This window comes from Pinus tabuliformis, chromosome J, assembly GCF_031772625.1.
Source record: "Pinus tabuliformis cultivar Carrire ecotype Pingquan chromosome J, CPIR1, whole genome shotgun sequence".
In the NCBI taxonomy this organism is placed as follows: Eukaryota; Viridiplantae; Streptophyta; class Pinopsida; order Pinales; family Pinaceae; genus Pinus; species Pinus tabuliformis.
Window position 1 is genome coordinate 1,050,190,038 of NC_142295.1, and position 22,289 is coordinate 1,050,212,326.

Sequence of the window (22,289 nt, forward strand, 5' to 3'; positions counted from 1 at the left end):
TTACTCATGTTTATATACAGGAGGGAGTGACTCTTGGGCTTCACCTCCCGATGACTCTTCATTTTCCATTATTTACAAGTGTTCACCCAATCCCAATGATTAGGTGTCAACATTCCCCCCTTAATCTGAAGGGATGTTGGTGAGTCCAAGCATCGTTCTGAATCTTTCAAACTTTTCTCTTCCAAGCGCTTTGGTGAAGATGTTTGCAATTTGCTCATTAGTGGAACAATGGCGTAGATGGATTGTCTTGGCCTCAACATGATGTCAAATCAGATGGTATTTTGTATTGATGTGCTTCATTTGATCATGGAACTTTGGGTTCTTGGCCAACTTTATTGCAGAGGTGTTGTCAATCATGAGTGGAGTTGAATGTACTTGTTTTACCTGCAAATCTTCCAGAATTTTCCTGAGCCACACAATTTCTTTTGTTGCCTCAGCTACTGCCACATATTCTGCCTTTGTTGTGGAATCTGTTGGAACTGATTGTTTGCATGATCTCCAAGAGACAGCTCCTGATCCAAGACTCATAACATAACCTGAAGTAGATACCCCAGTTTCTTTGTCTCCATTGAAGTCTGAATCAGAGTATCCAATCAAGTTGAAGTCGCCCACTTGTGTATACTTGAGTCCAAAGTCTTGGGTTCCCTTTAAGTACTTTAGAACTCTTTTTGCAGCAGACCAATGTCCCTCACAAGGCTTTTGCATAAACTTGGAGAGGATTCCAACAATAAACGAAATGTTTGGTCTGGTAGTAGTCAGGTAGTTGAAACTTCCTACAAGCTGTCTATACTTTGTTGCATCCTCGAATTCTTTTCTTTCAATGGATATGAGCTTTAATTTTTGTTCCATTGGAGTAGTCAAAGGATTGCACTAAGCCATGCCAAACTTGTTCAACCGATCTCCAATGCACTTCTTTTGAGAGAGGAATATAGACTTCAGATGTTGAGTTACTTCAATACCAAGATAGTAGTGAACATAGCCCAAGTCAGTCATTTCAAAACCTTTCCTCAATTCTTTGTTTATGGATGCAATGTAGCTCTCATTGTTCCCTGTCATCAAAAGATCATTTACATATACCGCAAGATATACAACTGTTTTATCAACTTTCTTGACAAACAAAGTTGCATTATCAAGATCATAATGTTTGAAGTTGAGTTTCAGAATATGCTCAGTTAACTTTTCATACCAGGCTCGCGGTGATTGTTTGAGGCCATACAAAGATTTTACAAGTTTGCATACTTTATGTTCATGTCCCTTCACAACAAATCCTTTTGGCTGGCACATAAAAACATTTTCTTTCAGATCTCCATTCAAGAAAGTAGTTTTTACGTCCATTTGATGGACTTTCCAACCGTTCTGAGCTGCCAAGGCAAAGAGTGTCCAGATGGTAGCCCATTTTGTTGTGGGGGCAAAAGTCTCCTCATAATCGACCCCTTCTTTCTGTGCAAAACCTTTTGCCACAAGTCTAGCTTTGTGCTTGTCAAGTGAGCCATCAACGTTATACTTGTTCTTATAGACCCACTTACAGCGAATTGGTTTGGTTCCCAATGGAGGATCAACCAACTTCCAAGTGCCATTCTTTATCAGGGCATCATACTCCTTTTGCATCATTTCTTTCCATTCATCATGAGAAGTGACTTCTTTGAAGGAACTTGGTTCAAAATCTATAGACAAATTCAGTTCACAATCATAAGAAACATCCATATCAACAGGTGAATCAGAATCATCTACATCACCTCCATTTTGTCTGGTTGAATTTCTTGTTCCTGTCTTTCCAACCTCATCAGGATGAACACTTTCAAGTGTTTTTGTCAGCCATTTTGGAGGACTTTTCTGAGATGGCCCAGGCTGCTCAATTGACTGAGTTGGGACTAAATCAAGATTGAGTCTCCCAATTCTGTCAATCACATCACTCAAAGTATCATCAGTGGCTAGAACTTCATGTGGGGGAGAGAGTGCTTCAGAAGAAGATTCCACAAATTGATTCAGTATAGGACCCCCCCTTCAAGATGTGGAATTTGATTATCAAATTCTTGAAATGATTTTGCATGTCCGAATCTATCCAAGCGATCAAGCTGCCGCTCAACAACATTGTCAGCTTTGGAAGATTCAAGAAAGATTACATCTCTAGATACAACAAACTTCTTATTAACTTCATCATAGAGACGATATGCTTTGGAGGTATTTGAATAGACCAAGAAGATACACTTACAACTCCTTGCACCAAGTTTGTTTCTTTGTACCTTTGGTATCAAGGCATAACAGGTGGAACCAAAAACCCTGAGATGCTTTACCAAAGGAATGTGGCCATACCACATTTCATAAGGAGTCTTGTTTCTAATAGCATTAGATGGACATCTATTCTTTACATATACAACACATAGAACTGCATCAGCCCAAAACATCAATTTTACATTCTTGAAAAACATCATGGAACATACCATATTTAAGATTGTCCTATTCATTCTTTCAACTACTTCATCTTGTTGGGGATTATAAGGCACAGTTGTTTGATGTTTGATCCCATGCCGACGAAGATAGTTTTCAAATTCATTTGAAGTGTATTCTTTTCCATTATCAGTGCGAATAGAGCTAATATGAGATTGTGCATCATTTTCAATCCATGTATGAAAGTTCTTGAATGTATGAAAAACATCAAATTTGTTCTTCAATAAATAAACCCAACACATTAGACTGGTGTAGTCATCAATAAATGTAATCATATATTTATTTCCGTTTGCAGAAGGAACACATCTGCCATTGCTCCATTCTCTGACTTAAGCGCTAATCTACTCCTAAATATGTGTTATTGGAGGTCGCTGGAGGATCGAATCTATGCTTCCTGGAAGTGTTGTGGTGCAGTGAGCCTCCTCCATACTGCGCAAATGACAAATGATATGTGGTATGTCGATTTTTTTGGTATGGCGAATGAATGTTGTGTTACCTGGTTGTGATACGTTGAATGTTGAGTGATTGCGTTACATTGAACGCTCCATACCTCATATGAAACTGTTGTTTGGTGTTACGTTTAATAACACTCCTGGCCTTACATCCCACACATCGGTACCACAGTCACGCATATCTCTACTCCGTTGTTACGTTATTTGACTCCATTCCATTGCATAATAGATATTCCATGCTCTTGCTTAAATAGATGAGAAAGGAGAGGAGTTACGTAATGAATTCATGCCTTGAGCCAATAAATAGGAGAATCAAATTCCATGAGGGAGGAGTTACTTGAGGAGAAGTGTAACTCATCCAAAGAATAAAGAGAGAGAGAGCTGCATATGTCTCGACGAGTTACAATTCGAATTAAGGAGAGAGAGAGTTACACTTAAACATGAGAGAATATTTGGTGAGAGTTACAAATCAAATTGAATGAGGGAGTTACAAGTGCATTTAATGAGGAGGAGTTACACTTTTGCTAGACATTGAATTAGTGAGGGAGAGTTACATTCTCTTAAGTGTGGAGTTACTATTCCAAGAGAGAGGTTCAATTTGTCGAGTAAGAGATTCTCAATTTGCCAAGTAAGAGATTCTCAATTTAATTTATTTATTTCACGAGAGAATTTGTTTTTATTAATCCATTAAAGGTGAATGACTTTAGACTATTTTTTTCAATTGTGGTTCTCAGTCCATGAGTGGCTGCTACATCCATGGGTAATAATCTGGGCAAATCCACCTGAAGGTATCTACCTGTTGGCTTATCTGGTCGGGCCTAACCTTAAGGGCGTCGAGGAGATTTGACCCCGTGACCTCCCAATTGGCAAGGTACTTAGCAACGAGAACTCAACCAATTGAGCTATCCTTTGGGTCTGACTTTAGAATATTTTATAAATAATAATATCATCATAATAATAATGCTAGTAAGGATAAAAATATCAATACTTGATTTGTATAATCATGATTGATTCGATTTTAAAGTGGATTCCATATGTTGAGGTCATCCTTGATCATTTAGACATGACTTTTTATTTTTGGAAAGTCACTTCCAAATTGAGACACGACTTACTATTTTTGGAAAGTCATTAGAATTGTTATAAATGAAACTTTATTATAGGTGGTTCAAACAAAACTAAAAGATATGATTTCTTCTAGGAGAAATTCATCCTTGTGTTGTCAAATTTTAACTCTCCCTCTCAGCTAGGGAGGAATTTCTTTTTGCATCAAAGATCTATGCTTACTCTGATCTCTTTCATTCATCTCAGTTCAACTTTGTTTTATAACATTTGTAACAATGAAGTCGCAATCCAAAGAAGAATCATCTGCTTAACACAAATTTGGAAAGGAAAGGATCATCACAGGACACATAGACGAGAATTACACTCAACCAATTTTCATCTCAGAAAATTAGGTGATAGAACACAGGGATCACATAGACAAGAATCAAACACAACCAAGTTTCAAGTGGTGGAACACTTGCATCTTAGACAAGTCACACAGACAAGTCTCACTACACTTATTGGCCAGATAGCTCTTCCCACGTCCCAGAATGTGGGTCAAATTCATACTGAGGCCTACTCTTGTGGCACACACTACACAAGAGGTCCCTCATTCTCAGGAGCTTTCCGACATCATTCCCTAATCCTGTGAGCTCTGACAGTGGGGAAGGCAATTCGGTGTTCTCGATCAGCTGTGACCACTTCCCAGAAGGGTCACGTCCATAAGTCCAAGCTGCTCCCTAAAAAGCAACAAGTTTCCTTTCAGTAAAGGCTTGGTAAGAATGTCAGCTATCTGATCATCAATGGAGATGTGATGGAGCCTCATTGCTCCTCTCTGCACCGTATCCCGGATATAGTGATATTTGATCTCAATATGCTTGGACTTGTCATGAAACACAAGATTTTTTGCAAGACGAATCCCACTCTTATTGTTACAATATATAACTCGTGTCTGGAACTTGCTCAAATAGTTCCCCAAAAAGCTTTTTCAGCCAAACTGCCTCACAGCTAGACATGCTAGCAACAATGTACTCAGCTTCAGCTGTGCTCAGTGCAACGAACTCATGCTTTCTACTCATCTACGAGATCATGGTAGATCCCAAGCTGAAGAAACACCCAGAAGTGCTCTTCCTATCAGTAGAGTTACCTGCCCAATCATCATCAATATATCCATGAAGTATTACATTTTTAGCAAATGTATTTCAATCCTAGATTTATAGTTCCATGCAAGTATTTGCACATGTTTTGTAGCAATTCAGTGGGCATGAAAGAGATCAATCATACACTAACTTAGTGTTTACATCAAATCATATATTAGGCCCAATGTTTACCAAAAACATCAAAGCATCAATGAGTTGTCTATATTTTGTGGGATTTGCTAGACTAGGTCTCGCAACTTTGCCACATAATTTCTTAAAGTTCATTTCCATAGGAGTATGCATGGACTTACATTCTACCATAGCAAATCTTTCAAGAAACTTAACAACATATTTTCTTTAGGAAAGATAAATTTCACCGGTCTTTGCCAGACATCTAGACCTAGAAAGTAATGCATCAAGCCAAGGTATTTCATTTCAAATTCAGAAGCTAACTCCCTCTTACACTAGAGGATAAGATGTTCTCCTTCTGTCAAGAATAAATCATCAACATACAATACCAAAATGAAAGGTATACTTTGGACTGTCTTGAAGTAGAGGTTTGGGTCTGCACTGCTTCTTGTGAAACCAAGATTTATCAGGTAGCTATCAATGCGAGCATACCAAGCTCTTGGAGCTTGCTTCAACCCATATAAGACTTTCTTCAGTCTGCATACATGATTTTTTCTGTCATGCTTTTCAAAGCCTTGTGGTTGTTCAAAAAATACCTCTTCTTTGAGGAAGCCATGCAAGAAAGCAATTTTCACATCCATTTGGTGAAGAGTCCATCCTTGGCTAGCAGCTAAGGCAACAATAGATCGAATAGTAGTATATTGAGCTATAGGTGCAAAAATATCATCATAATCTATTCCCTCTTTCTGAGAGAAACCTTTAGCTACAAATATTGCCTTGTATTTTTCAATGCTACCATCTGCACCATGTTTAATCTTAAACAATCATTTGGAAGTGAACAATAGATCAAATAGTAGTATATTGAGCTATAGGTGCAAAAATATCATCATAATCTATTCGCTCTTTTTGAGAGAAACCTCTAGCTACAAATATAGCCTTATATTTTTCAATACTACCATCTGCACCATGTTTAGTCTTAAACAACCATTTGGAAGTGAACAAATTTACCTTGAGGTCTAGGAACCATTTCCTAGACATCATTTTGGATGATGGACTCGTAATCTTTAGTCATGGCATCTTTCTAGACTTGTTCTTTTGTAGCTTTTTCAAAGGTGCATGGTTCTTCTTGAATGATGTTGCTCATGGCATCAACATACCCTTGAAACCGACTTGGCTTCTTACTTTCTTTTGTTCAACATCTTGCAAGGTATCTTGCGGCCATAGTGGTCTCTTTCTGATAGGAGGATCATGTGGTGGAGGATCTAGAGGATCCATGGAACCCATTGGATTATCAACAAGCTCATTCTAAGGTTCTAGTTTAGACTCAGATGCAACCTCTTTTTCATTAACAACTTGTCTTTCAACAACGACAGGAGGAGGAGAGTCTCTTGCTTTTCTAAGAGTTGCATCTTCATCAAATGTTACGTCTCTGCTAAACTTTATAGTTCTTTGACCAGGTACATAAATTCTATAAGTTTTTGAATTATTAGAATAACCAACAAACGTACCTTTCTTACCTAAATCTTCCAGCTTGTTCCTTTTCTCTTTTCAGGAGTCTTATTGTTTAAGGCCTCATGAGGAGTTATGTTTTGCACATAAACAACGGTATTTGCAACTTCTTGCCACAAAAACTTTGGTAGCTTTTGATCATGTATCATGGCTCTGGCCGCTTCCATAATGGTTCTATTCTTCCTCTTAGCCACACCATTTTGTTGTGGATTGTATGGCACAGTGGTTTCTTTTTTTATTTCAGTGTCTTTTCAAAGATCATTAAAATAATTGGAGGTGAACTCTCCCCCATTATCAGGCCTGAAAGCTTTGATCAACTTTCCAGTTTGAATTTCAATCAGAGCCTTGAAATCTCTGAACATGTCAAATGCTTCCCATTTCTTTTTCAAAAAGAATATCCATGTCTTGCGAGAAAAATCATCAACAAAAATCATGAAATACAGGTAGCCACCAAGAGAAGTAACAAGCATAGGTCCAGATAAATCGGAATGTATGAGCTGAAGTACCTGACTAGTTTTTGTTATGCTTGAAGGGAATGGTCTCTTTATATGCTTTCCACTTGCACATCCTCGACAAACTCCTTCATGATCCATTATGATCTCAGACATTCTATAAACCATCTTCCTTACATGAGGTAAGGCTTTGTAGTGTAGTTGAGTAAATATTTTGTGCCATCACTTACACTGAAGATCGGTATCATGAACCAGTGCATGAATGGGTTTACCATTGACTTTGTAAAGTCCTTCACATCTTGATCCAAGAGTGAAGGCTTCTCTCATACTTGAGTTCAAAGGCCAGGTTCGAACCTTTCCATTAATAAAAACAACTATCATTCCTTTATTTTTCAGAGAAGATATGGATACAAGATTCTTTTTCAAACCATGTACATACAAAACTTCTTGCAAAAAAATAGATTTGTCATCATCTAATTGAAATAAAATTGAACCATAACATTTAACTTGGTGATTAGAATTATAAAAAAAATAACATTTAAATTAGTTTCCCTCTCAACTAGATTAGAAAGTGCTTCTTTGTAACCAGTATGTTTGGAAACACCACTATCAACTAACCAACTATCAAATGAATTTGCAGAAGAAGAAATGGAAAGAGCAGAACAAAAAAATATTTTGATTGAGTTTCTACTACATTATTTCTATATCTTGGATTTCTTGTTTTCTTAAGATGCCCTTTACTTTGATTTTCAGAAGAGTCTTTTCAATAATCATATTTGTTTTTGAATCTAGGTACTTTTCTTCTTTCTTTACAATCACGAGCTAAGTGACCATGCTTTTGAGAGTTAAAAGTCTAACTTTTGAGATGTCTATATTCTCTTTATTTGATTTGAAAGCAGATTTCTTTTTATTACCTTTCTCTTGTCATAGGCTGTAAAAGCAGTAGGCTTTCCTTTTTCATGATGTGAAATTCTCTTTTTGAAGATTATTCTGGGCTCCTCTTGGATACACTTTCTCAGGAGCTCATCAAATGTGGGAATAGTGTTGATGTTGCCAATGGTGGTGATAAAAGTTTCCCAAATAGGAGAAAGGCCTCCAAGTGCAATCAACATCATTTCTTTGTTTGGTACAACTTCACATTTGTTTAGCTTTCTTCAAACTAGAAACATAGGTAATGAGATGATCACTAAGAGAATCAAGGATAATTTTTCTAGCTTTGATTTCACCTTTTTTATGTTTGGATTTGACAACGCTTGAATTTTCTGATGGATCAACTATTATGCTTTCAACATACTCCAAAATGTTGATTTGGGGTAGCATCGGATGTGCTCTAGCCACGAAATTTGGTGGAGAGGTTGGGGCACATAAGATCTCCAATACCTAGAAAGGGTTTGGGCAGATTCTAAACAAATCAAGAGATATTAAAATAATTAATATTTTTAATGGAGTTCCTAAGTCTAAACTTAGGGAAAATAAAATATTAATGAGTATTAATATGAATTTGTGTTAGAATGGTCCAAAAGACATGGATCAAGCCAGACCTAATCTTAGCCGTTGATTAGGGACTTAATCTCGGCCATTGAGATGTCAACAAGAAAAGTATAAGAGGAGGCTTGAGGGTCACTTGGAGAGCACACCAGAGTGATCAATGATTCTATTATCTAGAGCAGGGTTTGCCAAGAGAGATAGAATCAGTGATCGGGAGAGCAGTTGAGGGGCATTGAGTACAGAGAAACAGAGAAGGCAGATTGTGTCGGGAGAGCAGCTGAGGGGCATTGAGTACAGAGAAACAGAGAAGGCAGAGATTGTGTCGGGAGAGCAGCGCAACAGCCAAGGAGAGTGACGTAGAGCCAGCAAGGGCTCACACAGGGCCATGCAGAGGCAGCCAAGTGTTGCGCAGAGCACCAAAGAGGTCGGTGTGTCTGACGTAGAGGCCCAGAAAGTTGACGCAGGACCTCTTGGGGTTGACGTAGGGCCAGCATGAGACAGAGAGGGGCTGACACAGTCCAGATTGGGCAGACGCTGGGGTTGCAGAGCAGTTTTGTGCTGAGGAGCTGCTGGAAGGATTTTTCCGGGGTTTCAGCTAGGAGATTTCTCTCAAACTGTGAATTATAGTTGCTAAGGAAATTCTCTTTTGGGTAGGCTAGTTTCGGCACCCATATTGTACTCTGATATTGCTTAATAAGAAAACCCTTAGATAGCTGCACCGATTTTTTCGCATTAGGTTTTTTCAGGGACGTTGGTCCAAAAATAATGGTGTCATGTGGTGTGTTTGTTCTTGTTTCTTTTAGTTGCTGATCTGTAATATGTTGAGCATGCACTGGTGTTTATTTTCAGTATTTACTTTGTAAATGACTTGTTAAAGAAAAATAACAAGTAGGTAGGAGTAAATAAGAAAAAGTGCATGAAGGGTTTCTAAACTAAGTAAACTTAAAAACTTCAACACAACTCCGTGTTCTTCAAGAGCGATATCTAGCTTTGCTTTCCATGGACCAAAGTTTGAAGCATCATTCAACTTTTTTACCTTGATGTAGGATGAAGCCATCTTGATAAAAAAAACTTGGCAACGAGTGGGGTCTCTTCAAGTGATCTCTGGTCTCTTTGGACTTGTCTTCACCAAGGCTTTGATACCATGTTAAAATTTGAAAGTTCTATGCAGAAATTTAAAAAGTTCTTTCAAGAACTTAAAAGTTCTATGCAGAAAACTGAATGTATTTGCAAAAATTGAATGAAACTGTACTTGGTAGAAAGCTTAATGTACTTTGCAGAAAATTGAATGTTCTATGTTGTTACAATTACTTAAAATGCAAATTTCTTCACAACTTTTTAGATAAGTTATTGTATATAGAACATAAACTTAAGGATCATATGAAGACAACCAAGCACAAATATGAGACACTGAGAGTTAGGTCCAATGACTAGGGCAAAACCCACAAGGAGAAAACCCAAATGATTATTCTTCTATTAGATTTCTTCAATTATTCAACAAAGTATAGAGAGAGAGAGAATGAGAATGAATAAAGTCATCAATGTCTGATCAACTTGCAGTTGAAGTGCTCTTGCTCTTTGCTTTAAGATCTCCTCCTCTTGATCAGATCTTGTCTTTCACACATCTTGTCTTTCACACTTGCTCCAGCTCTTCCCTTGCTTAAATAAATGAGAAAGGAGATGAGTTACAAATGAATCTCGTTCTTCTCTTGATTAGATCTTGTCCTTCACACTTGCTCCAACTCTTCCCTTGCTCTTACTCTTCACTTGCTCTCACTCTTCTCTTGCACACACTCAACACCAACTCTCCTTCTTCACAATGAACATTTTACATCAACTGTCACTTGCTCTTGCTTAAATAGATGAAAAATGAGAGGAGTTACAAAATGCATACATGCCTTGAGCCAATAATAGGAGAATCAAGTTCCATGAGGGAGGAGTTACTTGAGAAGAAGTGTAACTTATCACAAGAATAGAGAGAGAGGTACACATGTCTTGAGGAGTTACAATTTGAATTAAGGAGAGAGAGAATTACACTTAAACATGAAAGAATATTTGGTGAGAGTTACAAATCAAATTGAATGAGAGAGTTACAAGTGCATTTAATGGGGAGGAGTTACACTTTTGCTATACATTGAATTAGTGAGGGAGAGTTACATTCTCTTAAGTGTGGAGTTACTATTCCAAAAGAGAGGTTCAATTTGCCAAGTAAGAGATTCTCAATTTAATTTACTCATTTCATGATAGAATACGTTTTTATTAATCAATTAAAGGTGAATGACTTTAGACTATTTTATAAATAATAGTATAATAATAATAATAATAATAATACTAGTAAGGATAAAAATATTAATTCTTGACTTGTGTAATCATGATTGATTTGATTTTAAAGTGGACCCCATATGTTGAGATCATCCTTGATCATTTATACATGACTTTCTATTTTTGGAAAGTCACTTCCAAATTGAGATGTGAATTACTATTTTTGGAAAGTCACTTCACAAATTGAGATGTGATTTACTATTGTTGGAAAGTCATTGGAATTGTTAGAAATGAAATTTTATTATAGGTGGTTCAAACAAAACTGAAAGATATGATTTCTGGATTTGAATATACAAATCATGTTCCAGTGTTGGAAGGTGATTTGGAGGAAGAGCAAGTAGCTTCAGTGAGTAGCAGGAGGTAGAGTGACTGTAATAAAGGGTTTCTAGGAGCAAGATCAAATTTCTTAGAGTAGTGCTACGCAATCCAGTTAGTCAGTGCGAGTTGCAGGCATGAGTGTGAGTGGCTAAGAGGAGGTTGAGTTGATCTGCTAGAGGGAAAAGGGATTTCCTAGTTATTTTATTTTGCCAATGGAGATAAATTTGGTGGAAGCTTTGCCAATGAATAGGCAAGCAAATGTATTCTCTATTTTGTTGAAGAATAATAATAAAACCCTCATTTGTTGCACTATTTTTTCCTTTGGGGTTTTTCCAGGGAAGTTTGTCCAAAAATATTGGTGTCCAATTTTATGTATGTGCATTATTTCTTAGTTCTAGTATTGAATTTTGTGAATAATTGCAATAGTGAATTTATCGTTATTTGTCGTAATATTTATGAAAACAAATAAAACTGCATAGGTTAGGAGATAAATATCTAGTTACTACATTCGTGGAAATTTCACATACACTTGTGCAAAAAAGTTAAATAGCCCTAACATGAAACTCAGTAAATTATGAAGATTAAACATGCTATTTTCAATACTCCTAATTATTCCAAAGTTTTCACAAGTCTCAATTGACATTCATACCAAAGTCACTCTTGGAAAAAATTAAATTTATCTTTAGGGAATGCTTTTCTATGAGCACTTATAGTGGTGTGATTAGTCTTGCAATATTCCATTTGGAGCACCTTCTTGTTAGCTTGATCTTTCATAGTGATATTGAACCTCGTTAGTTTGAATATGGAACTTGGGAGTTTTAATCATCTCCAAACAACTTTGACTTTCACATTGTAAGATTGGGATATGTTTTTGCTACATGCCAAGGTGTTTTGACAATCTATTTAGCTAGACCAACTCTTTTGTTGCAAAGCAAGTTGAAACATATTTTGCATCAATATTAGACAGAAATTGTTAGTTGTCTCTTGCTTTCTCATGTTGCTAGCGAACATGGAAGCATCAGACAATACCTTGACTGATTTTTTGGGTTAACATCACCGACTTTTTTTTGTAAGCTTGGTAGGACTACATCTTCATCATGTCCGATATATCGCCCCGATTGGGGTGGGGAATTGAACCGGTGACTTCACATCAAGGAGTGCCTTAATAGAGGACCCGATCACCATCTATCCAAGACCCTGTGGACAACATTACTAACTTGATATGCATCATAATAACCCATTAAATTTAGTGCATCTTGGGCACTCCCATTGAATGTGATGTCAAGAACTATCCTACCCTTAAGATATATGAAAATCCCCTTCACTTAGCATGAAAATTGATTCATTTGTCAAACAAAATGTGTAATGCGTGGTTTGGTACATAGCATAGCATACATTAAACTATCCATTGCACTTTGGAATATTCTATATGGTTATCCTATTTTTAGGAGGGGGGCATCTCCATTGTAGTGACACCATGATTATCTATGTTCCTATCAAACCTAGCAATCTTGTTATAGATATACCTACTCTAGTTCAAATGAATCAACCTTTTCAGTCTATCCCTATGCTCCTGCAAACCCAAACAATAATGGATTTAACCATAGTCTATCATCTCAAATTTATTACTCAACCTTTCCTTAAACGTCTTTATTAACAACAAGCCTTTACACAACAATTGCATCATCCATGCAAAAGGCCAAAATCAGAATTAACTTAACAACCTATTTGATGCGTACATTTGATGCTTCTAAATGCTTGAAGCTCTTCTTGATCAAGAAAATGTCAAGGTGCTGGTACTGTGCTTTGGAAGATTGTTTAAATTCATACAACACCTGTAGTAGCTTGCAAACTATCCTTTCCTCACTCATTTTGACATAACAATAGGTTGTTGCATGTCCACTTCCTCTTTCAACTTGCCATTTAGAAATGTGGTCTTCACATCTAGTTGACGAATATGCAAGTCCAACATCATTATAATTGTCAAAAGCCCTCTAATAGATGATGTATAAACAATCAAGGGAAATATTTCTTGATAATCTATATCCTCTACAGCATAGAGCTTTTGTTCCCAATCTCGCCTTGTAACAATCCATGGTTTGATAAATTATGTACTATAATGTATCAACACAATAAACTTAAATTTGACATTGCTGTGTGGAGGATGAATGTTTTAAAACTCCGACTCGGCCGAGGGTTGACTCCGACTCGGTATCGACTCGGCGGGCTCGATTTCAATGACTCGGTCGTTGTAAAAAATACATTAATTTTTTTTTTTTTAATAAAAAAACATAATTTTAAAGATTTTCATTCATGTTTCCAAACACACAGCATTATAATATAGATGGAAGACAACATATGATCAAAGTAGGCTCATGAATATATCCATTATATCAAAATGGCACCCAGTGCACTGTCCAATGGCAATACATACATGATCAAAGATTCAAAACAAAAAACACATAACCAAGGAGGCCTTTTCTGTAAGCTGCTATAAGAGTGATACTACATTGCAAAGATCCCATGTGATGTATTTGGTAACAAGGCATCTGTACGGTCCTAGTTATTTGATCTATTTTTTGTTTCTTTACCTTAATTTGTATCTTTTTTGTTCACTAGGGATGTGCTTTCATGTAACCATCCAATTGGCTTCTAATTTGTCCACCATTCTGTGAATTTGCTCTTGCAGCATATTCCCATTGTTGGTGTTATATGAGGTTTCTTTCACCCCATTACTCATAATCTTTGATTCTCCTTGTTTTCCTTGTATTGCTTCAGGTCCTTTCCTTGTAATTGATCTTCCCAATTGGTATTTGTTTTTGTAGTCTTATTTAGCATTTGAAGTTCTACCTTCATTTCACCATCCTTGAGTTTAATAACTGAATTTTATTTTCTGTTACTATTTTGGCATGGTTTTTCTTTTTACTGTATTGTTACCCCTTTTCTCTTGATTCTCTCTTTCCTTTCTGATTTTTCTTGTTGAAGGTCTTTTTATGTCTCTGCTGGAGTTGCTTTCACTCATGCAGATTCTCTTCAGTTGTGTCATGCCCATATTCATGAATAAAGTGACACTTGAAGGGGATTCCATTGAAATGGAAATGCTTGCATATGTTACTGTCTTTCCTTTGTCAGATTTGCAGGTCTCAACTCTTCACATATTCACTGAGTAAATTCTGAATGCCTTGAAGAACTTCTTCATGCTAGAATTCTACAGGTTGAGAGCAAAGTGTAATTCTAATGGGGACAACAGAGGGGGGTGTTCTGCTATATTAAATCTGTTTGTGGGGTAATTGATAAACAGGCCAGCTGACTGGGGTACGTGAAATGTATATGGCTCTAGTTCCATTTTCTGGTTGGGTTGAGTGATACTTGAATTGATGTCTATAAGTTTTTTGATTTATCCAATTCTGTTGTTGATCCAATTTGGAAACAAGGTATCTTCCTTATACCAGGGGCTTTTTCAGAAGATTTTGTCTGTTTCCTGCATTAGTAAAAATAATAAAATATATAAATATATATATATATATATATAAATGCTGTTTTTGGCGTTTACTGGCCGCATGAACTGACCTGGCCGAGTAGTTATGGATCTGGCCGAGTTGGCCGAGTTATGACTGACTCGGCCGAGTCATGCTATAACTCGGCCGGGTCAGTCATAACTCGGCTGACCGAATCGAATCTTCTGCCGAGTTGAAATTTTTTTTCTGGCTCGGACCAACTCGGCCGAGTCGGTTCTGAGCCGGCCGGATCTTAAAACAATGAAATTTATGATTCTGTTTGTGTATGATTTGTCTGATGTTTCTACTGTATTTTCATTTTCATTTACTATGAGAAAATTGATTATTCATGTATTATGGTACATGTATAGTAACTCAATTTTATGTTTATTGTATGTGTGATTTCATCTTATTGTTTTGCATCTTATTTCTTATATTGTTAAAAATTAATATCTATATCAATTAATATTTTATGTCAATATCCTCATCTTACATGTCCTTCAAAATTTGGGGGTAGCATCTGGCTACACAGGACTCTTGTCATTTCACCTTGTCCTTGAACCCTTTGGTAACATGATATTTAGGGTAGTGTCCGACTACATAGGAACCTTGTCCTATCACCTTGTGGTAACAAGATATTTAGGGTGGTATCCGGCAACACAGGAATCTTGTCCTGTCACCTTGTCCTTGAACCTTGTGGTAACAGGATATTTAGTTTGAATTGCATACAGACATGTCATTTGGGACTGTTTTTAATGGAGTCGTCTACCGAGGCAGAGGAATTGCCCGGACGGCCAAAAGTGGCCGGAATCCGGGCAAAAAAATTTCAAAAAATCTTGTAGAGGCAGTGTTTGAATCGTGTTTTTGATGGTGGAAATGGATTCAGCACCATCAAAAACGTCTAGGACACCTAAAATTTTGAAGTTTAACAACTATAACTTGGATTTACAAAAATCCTTGCCAGATTTTCTCTAAATATGACCGGAATTTCCATAACTTTCCGGGCAACTCCTCCGCCTCGTTAGACTACGCCGTTTTTAATGGAGGTCTTGATAATTCTAGTTTTTTAACTTTTTACAGATAGACAGAAGAAATTGAAATCTCTTAAATATGGCCTTTAGCTTGTCTCATAACTCTATATTCATCAGTTATGTGGTTATGGAACTAGGGTCACTTTTAGCCTGTTGATTCTTTAAACTGTAGGTTTGATATCCAAAGCTTTTGTTGTCTCTTCAGGAAAAAGGTATGCCTATTTATTGAACCTTATTGAATTGCATTTGTTTAGAATGCAACCTATTCTCTCTCTTGTTTCATGTGTAGTTATTGATTTTGATTATAAAGTTGCTTATTGGAGGATTTATTTTTGTTGTGAGTTCTATCCATTATTACTTTTCTTCTTACTCTTTTAACAGGTTTCTGGAAAAATGTTGAATCTTGTATGTGCAGATGGAGTCCATCTTGAGACATTGCTATGTGAAGGGTCCCAAAGAATTTGAGAAAGCTACTGAGGGAGATGATGTATTCTTTTGTGAGTATGAGTATGATATTCATTGGCACACTTTCAAGCGCCTGGCAGATGCAGATGCTGAAAAAGAGGTTAACTTCACTGAACTATCTAGAATGGTCATTTTTGTTTTATTGTTGCATTGATGAACTGATAACATAGCTATGTTGATTTGCTATCATTAAGTAAAAGTTTGGTGATCTGAACTTAACTCTTGTTGCAGAGTGAGAATGACTGGGATTCCAGCGAGGATTCTGAGGATGAATTGTGTGAACAGAAGCATGTCAAAAGCAGACCCACAGCCAAGAATCCATGTAGCCAGAAAGCTCCTCTTTCTGCAAAGGTTGTGGTACAACCTATCCTCTAGCATTTTACTACATAGGTATTATTTTCATTTTAGATATATTCTTGATGTTCTGTAAACACAGAATGTATACAGGGGGCATATTGTTGGACTAGAAAAAGTGGGTGCAAAAAAAATTCCAGATGTAAGACATCACAGGAAGACTGATCTTGACAAAGCAAAGGCAACTCTTATGCTAGCTTCCTCTCCTGGATCATTGTCTTGCAGAAACAAGTATGTATGCTTGCTGGAAGAATCAATTTTCATTGCAGCTATGATGTTGAACTGTAAATATGAAGTGCATTTCTAGTAGATAATTTGTTTGCTTTATTATTCATTAGTAACTTGTTTCTTTTGTCACAAACAGAGAAATAGACGAGATAACTTGATTTGTCACAGGAGCACTAGCTGCAGGCAACCAATGTCTGGGTATATGTCTTTATATACATGGAGTGCCAGGGACTGGCAAGGCAAGTTTATCCACTATGAACAGATTGTAGTTTAATTTGTTCAAAGGTCTTAAAATCTGAAAATGAGGAATGGTTTTAGACTCCAAATATCCACTTCTGAAATATGCTTTCCTTCTTGTTTATCTATCCTTTCATATTTTGCTAATTTTATTGCAATAGATCATATCACTAGTCATGCTGATAGATATGGACCATGATGTTCAGACTGCAACTGTTCTTACAGTCATGAAGAATCTCCAGGCTAAAGTTGATGTTGGAATTGTTCAGCCCTATCGATTTGTGGAGATCAATGGGTTGAAACTTGCCCAACCAGAGAATCTCTACAAGGTAATGTTTTTTGTGTCTATATAAATATTTAATACCAAAATAAGGTTAGATATATCTACATTCTCTCATTTTCTTAGTGCTCTTCTTTTCTAGGTCCTTTATAAGGCATTGACTAGACATCGGGTAGGCTGGAAAAAAGCTCTTCATTTGTTAAATCAATGCTTTTCATAATCAAAACACACAAGAAAAGATAATAATCAACCGTGTGTTCTTCTTGTAGATGAATTTGACCTCCTTGTCACTCGAAATCAATCAGTAATACTTCTATATTTTCCCTTCATATGTTTCTGTAGATATAGATGCAAATCAGATTAGGAAATTCAAAAATAGGAAGAAACCTTTTGAAGATGCAGACCACGGACACTCACATATCCATCTGAGATTATGAACTGCTTGCTATACACTGGAGATTGGGGATGGGATAACGACCTTTTAATGTCTTGTATATTGGCCTGTAGGTTCTATACAACATATTTGATTGGCCCACCAGAGCTTGGTCATGGTTGGTAGTTATAGGTAAACAACTATCCATATATGATCTTTATTCCTAAGAAGAAATGAAGCCAAGTGATTATCTGATGTTTAGATTGCTCACACATCTTACATTTGGATTTAACAGGTATATCAAATACAATGGATCTACTAGAGAAGTTGCTTCCATGTATAGAAAGTCGCATGGGAATGCAAAGGTTGTGCTTTGGCCCTTTTTCTCATTAGCAGCTACAAGAAATAATTTCCAGTCATCTTAATGGAATTGATGCATTTGAAAAACAAACTATTGAGTTTGCATCATGGAAGGTATGTGGATTATGAAAAAGTTTCAAGAGCTTTGCCAGTTTTTTGCAATGTCACATTAATTTATCTACTATAGAGGCCAGAAAGTGAAAAATGCATGGCATTTTATTGCAAAGGTGTCATAATTGTTGTCTTAATAAACCAAAATGGTGGAAATAATGTATTATAGGTTGTAGCAGTGTCTGGGGATACTCGTCGAGCATTGGAGCAATGTAGACGTGCTACAAAACTTGTAGAGTTCAGACTAAAACAATCCACCTCTCTTGATAATGCCACGAATGAATCTAATGCTAAAATTAGTGGCTAACAATAAATATTAAGCCTTTATTTGCTTACCTTATTTCATTAACACAACTCACTTTACTTAAGAAACACAATAAAGCATGTTATGCCTACATCTTATTAATTTTTTTTATGGCAAACAATCTTAGGTTATGATTAACATGGATCATTATAATGCCTCAGGTACAGTTAAAATTTTGGTAGGTATGGCAGATGTTGAAGCTGCAATACATGAAATGTTCCAAGCTCCTCATATTCAAGTATACTGGTTAGCTTTTGTTAATAAATTTTGTATAATAATTAAATGTGTTGTAAACATGTCAACTTTTCCAAATGCATTTTCTTATTTATAAGCATGAAATCAATGTTAATGCTTGGTTGATACTGCTACCCATATGATGAGGAGATGCTCAAGACTAGCCAAATTTTTTTTGGTAGCAATGGTGTATGAACAATACAAAACAAGAATGTCAGAAACGACTTTTGAAAAGGTTGCTTTTATGATCTACCAATGACCAGATTATTTTGGCACAATATTGTTTCCCCTTGTCTAGTTTAGAAACTAAAACCTTAACTACAACATGGATATTTTGTATTTTTGCAGCTTGCAATATCCATTTCTTTCCTTTGCAGAAACAATGGAGAGCAGTGCCATGATTGGGACACAATTTTTTCTGTTGGGTTAGTTGATCTTGTTGTTTTGTTCATCTTTTTCAACATCATACTGGCTATATAAATATAACTAAATATTTAGAAGGTTGTTAACAAATAATACTCATTTTGCATGACATTAGATGTAATCTGCACATCTTTCCACTATGTTGGACATCACAATTTATATCGAAAATTTTCACCTTGACTTAGTAGTTGTAGGCTTGGTGCATGTCGGATACTTCTTTGTGAACCAGGCTTTCGGCATCGTTTGCAAAATTTACAACTCAACTTTCCAAGGTAATCAATGCTTTCCTTCTCTTACACAATGTTTAGAACTAGTGATTGTTGTAAATGTCACGTGTTCAATAAATTTCATTTATTTGCATTTCACTGGATGGGTATGGTGAATCTCATCTTGCAATTCACACCTCATACCTTAAGTGTCTAGAAGTACTAATGGAAATATTATAGGTATAAGTAAGCGCAAGCAACAATTGTTCTATAAAAATCTCAAAAGAATATCCAATTTATTATAGTTTTCAACAATTTAGGATTGAAGTAAATGCATGTTAAAGACATATTGTTTGCAAAGAAAGACATATATGTAAACAACGCAAAAGAAGATGAATATTGTAAGTAATCAGCCGCATAGGATTCCATAGTTTTTCTTGCAACATCTATATGTCCACTCATGAAGAATCATTATGAATGCAAATATAAGCCTGCATGCAACTAAGTCTCCAATTAGTTTCTATAGATAAGAGAGGCCATTTAATTAATGGACAATGTTATTCCATATTTTTTAATACACATGGAGATTTCCTAAACTAAATAGGGAGAAACAATTACCATCATATGAATATGGCCATACTTTCCATCAAATTAACATAACTGCCTAGCTTACTTTGGTGTTTGATTTCAGATTGTTGTGGGTGTATTGATTCCATGTTGCTACATTGGCTCAATTGAGTTGGAATGTTATACAAGTGGATGAATATTGTGGTGTTTAGGAAATTTGTAAAGATGATATGAAATTAAGGTGCCTTATTTAGGACTGGGAGGGAATTGTAAAATTTAAATTTAAGCATACAACTATGGGTTTGAATTCATTTGAAATTGGACTCTACTGGATGGATGGAAAGTAATTGAACTTTTCTTTTTTTGTCATGTCTTTTGGTAACAGTGACGATGTATCTTTTGCCTTGAAGGAGGACAAGGACCTTCCATGGGTGTCAAAGTATTTGTGAAAAAATTCAGTTTCATATTCCGGACTTTACTAGTTTAATTCTGATGCTTGTGCTATTGTGCGAGGGCATTCAAAGGTTGTACTTTTTTTATTATCATTTCTTACAAAATTTCGACTCATTATTTAATTTTTATTTTGTTTAAATAATAACTTAAATGGTTTGAGATCGGTTTTAATAAACATGAAGAAAACATGCATTTCTTAGACCATACTTCGGCCGGCTTACTTGAGTTTGAGTTTTTTAATATTATGCTGCACCTTTATTTGCCTTTGTTGAAAGTTATCATAAAATTTCTTAGCCCCCTTTGTATGCCATGGAGTTGGTATTTCATTAGCAAGAAAAGGTTTTACAAAATTAGTGTTAACTTACAAAAAGAGTGAGCTGGAACACTTTGTTATACAAGAATATTGTCATTGCTGCACCTTTATTTATCCTTTTTGAAAGTTCTCATAAAATATTTTAGCACCCTTTGTATGCTATGGAGTTGAAATTTCATTAGCAACAAAAGGTTTTACAAAATTAGTGTTAACTTACAAAAAGAGTGAGCTGGAACACTTTGTTATACAAGAATATTGTCATTGCTGCACCTTTATTTATCCTTTTTGAAAGTTCTCATAAAATATTTTAGCACCCTTTGTATGCTATAGAGTTGAAATTTCATTAGCAACAAAAGGTTTTACAAAATTAGTGATAACTTACAAAAACAATGATTCTGAACATTCTGTTATAAAAGATTTAAGAGTATCTACCACAAAGATAAATTGATAATCGTTAAATAAAGAAAGTTAGATTAAATGCTATTCCTTGTGGATGCTTGTAATGGTGTTGTAGAGGTTGCTTGTTGTTGCCTTTGTCCATCAATTTGCCCATCATATTGTACTCTTGCAATATTAAGATGAAAATTTGGTAGAGATACTACTTCAAACTCATTAAGATTTAAGAGATGAATAAAGGATTCTAGGAATATTTTGATGTTTGATGGGAGCTCTCTTAATGGAATTAGTTGATCTGCAATGGATTTGTAACATAATTTGTCATCAATTTTGGTACTCTAGGTGGAAAAATTGGATCTATTGGTTTTTAGAGCCCTGTTAGTGGTAGATTCTGCTTTGTTACTTTAGGGTTTGGAAAATTTAGGGCTTGTTTGGGGCCTCAAATGCCTACTTTTGGTGTCAAAAGTTTGTGAATAAAGTAGCCATCCTCTTGACATTATTATATGCATTGAGAGCTTTCCAGTTAATTGGAGTTCATATTAGGGAATTATGTTCTCACATGCTGACCTATCTTGTTGGCCACCATGATATCAAGTGGATGCCATGAGAGCTTTCCAGTTAATTGGAGTTCATATTACGGAATTATGCTCTCACATGTTGACCTATCTTGTTGGCCACCATGATATCAAGTGGATGTCATGTTATTTCACGTTACTCACATGTGAACTTCCAAAAGATTTTAGAAGGTTCAAAATCACAACCCTAATCGTGAGTTGTGACATGCAAAGACCCTAACCCAAACCTTAGATGGCTATCATACAATGTCAAATATTGAGCCATTAGGAAAGGAAGGGGTTCCATATTTCTTTATTGTTCCATAGTTGAACAAAGCATTTAAGAATGAGATATTGAAACATGATAAAGGAAATAAAAGATCTTGTAGTAGTCATTTAGGGCACAATGCACATGGAAACTCCATAGTGCGCTTTCTTTGTTGTTGCATTTCATAAATAAAAAAATTGCAAACCATATGCCTTGTCTTCTAGCTAGGTTTTTCTCGTATTAGGTTTTTTGAAGGCACATCGTGTGTTCACTTTGTTGATGGTGTGTTATGTGCTAGCTCCTTTTGTTTTTTCTTCAGTTTATTTTAGCATCTTGT

The 22,289-nt window shown here is 36.0% G+C and overlaps 1 protein-coding gene and 1 non-coding gene across 2 annotated transcripts in view; both read left to right on the top strand.

The window, feature by feature from the left end:
- The window catches only part of LOC149230525 (origin of replication complex subunit 1B-like), a 37,273-nt gene extending 16,646 nt beyond the window's left edge, over nt 1–20,627 (top strand). The window contains 14 exon segments of the mRNA XM_089379007.1: nt 16,242–16,418; nt 16,523–16,648; nt 16,728–16,876; nt 17,010–17,112; nt 17,317–17,439; nt 17,533–17,694; nt 17,898–17,955; nt 18,059–18,237; nt 18,404–18,536; nt 18,700–18,784; nt 18,920–19,007; nt 19,121–19,197; nt 19,384–19,467; nt 20,354–20,627. Of these exon segments, the coding sequence (XP_089235133.1) occupies nt 16,242–16,418; nt 16,523–16,648; nt 16,728–16,876; nt 17,010–17,112; nt 17,317–17,439; nt 17,533–17,694; nt 17,898–17,955; nt 18,059–18,237; nt 18,404–18,536; nt 18,700–18,784; nt 18,920–19,007; nt 19,121–19,197; nt 19,384–19,467; nt 20,354–20,417 (1,608 nt within the window). The 3' untranslated portion in view covers nt 20,418–20,627.
- On the top strand, nt 16,298–16,376 carry LOC149230526 (small nucleolar RNA snoR28). Its single transcript, XR_016248565.1, has one exon. It is a non-coding gene; the product is annotated as a small nucleolar RNA snoR28 (small nucleolar RNA).
- Nucleotides 20,628–22,289: the final 1,662 nt, after the last annotated feature.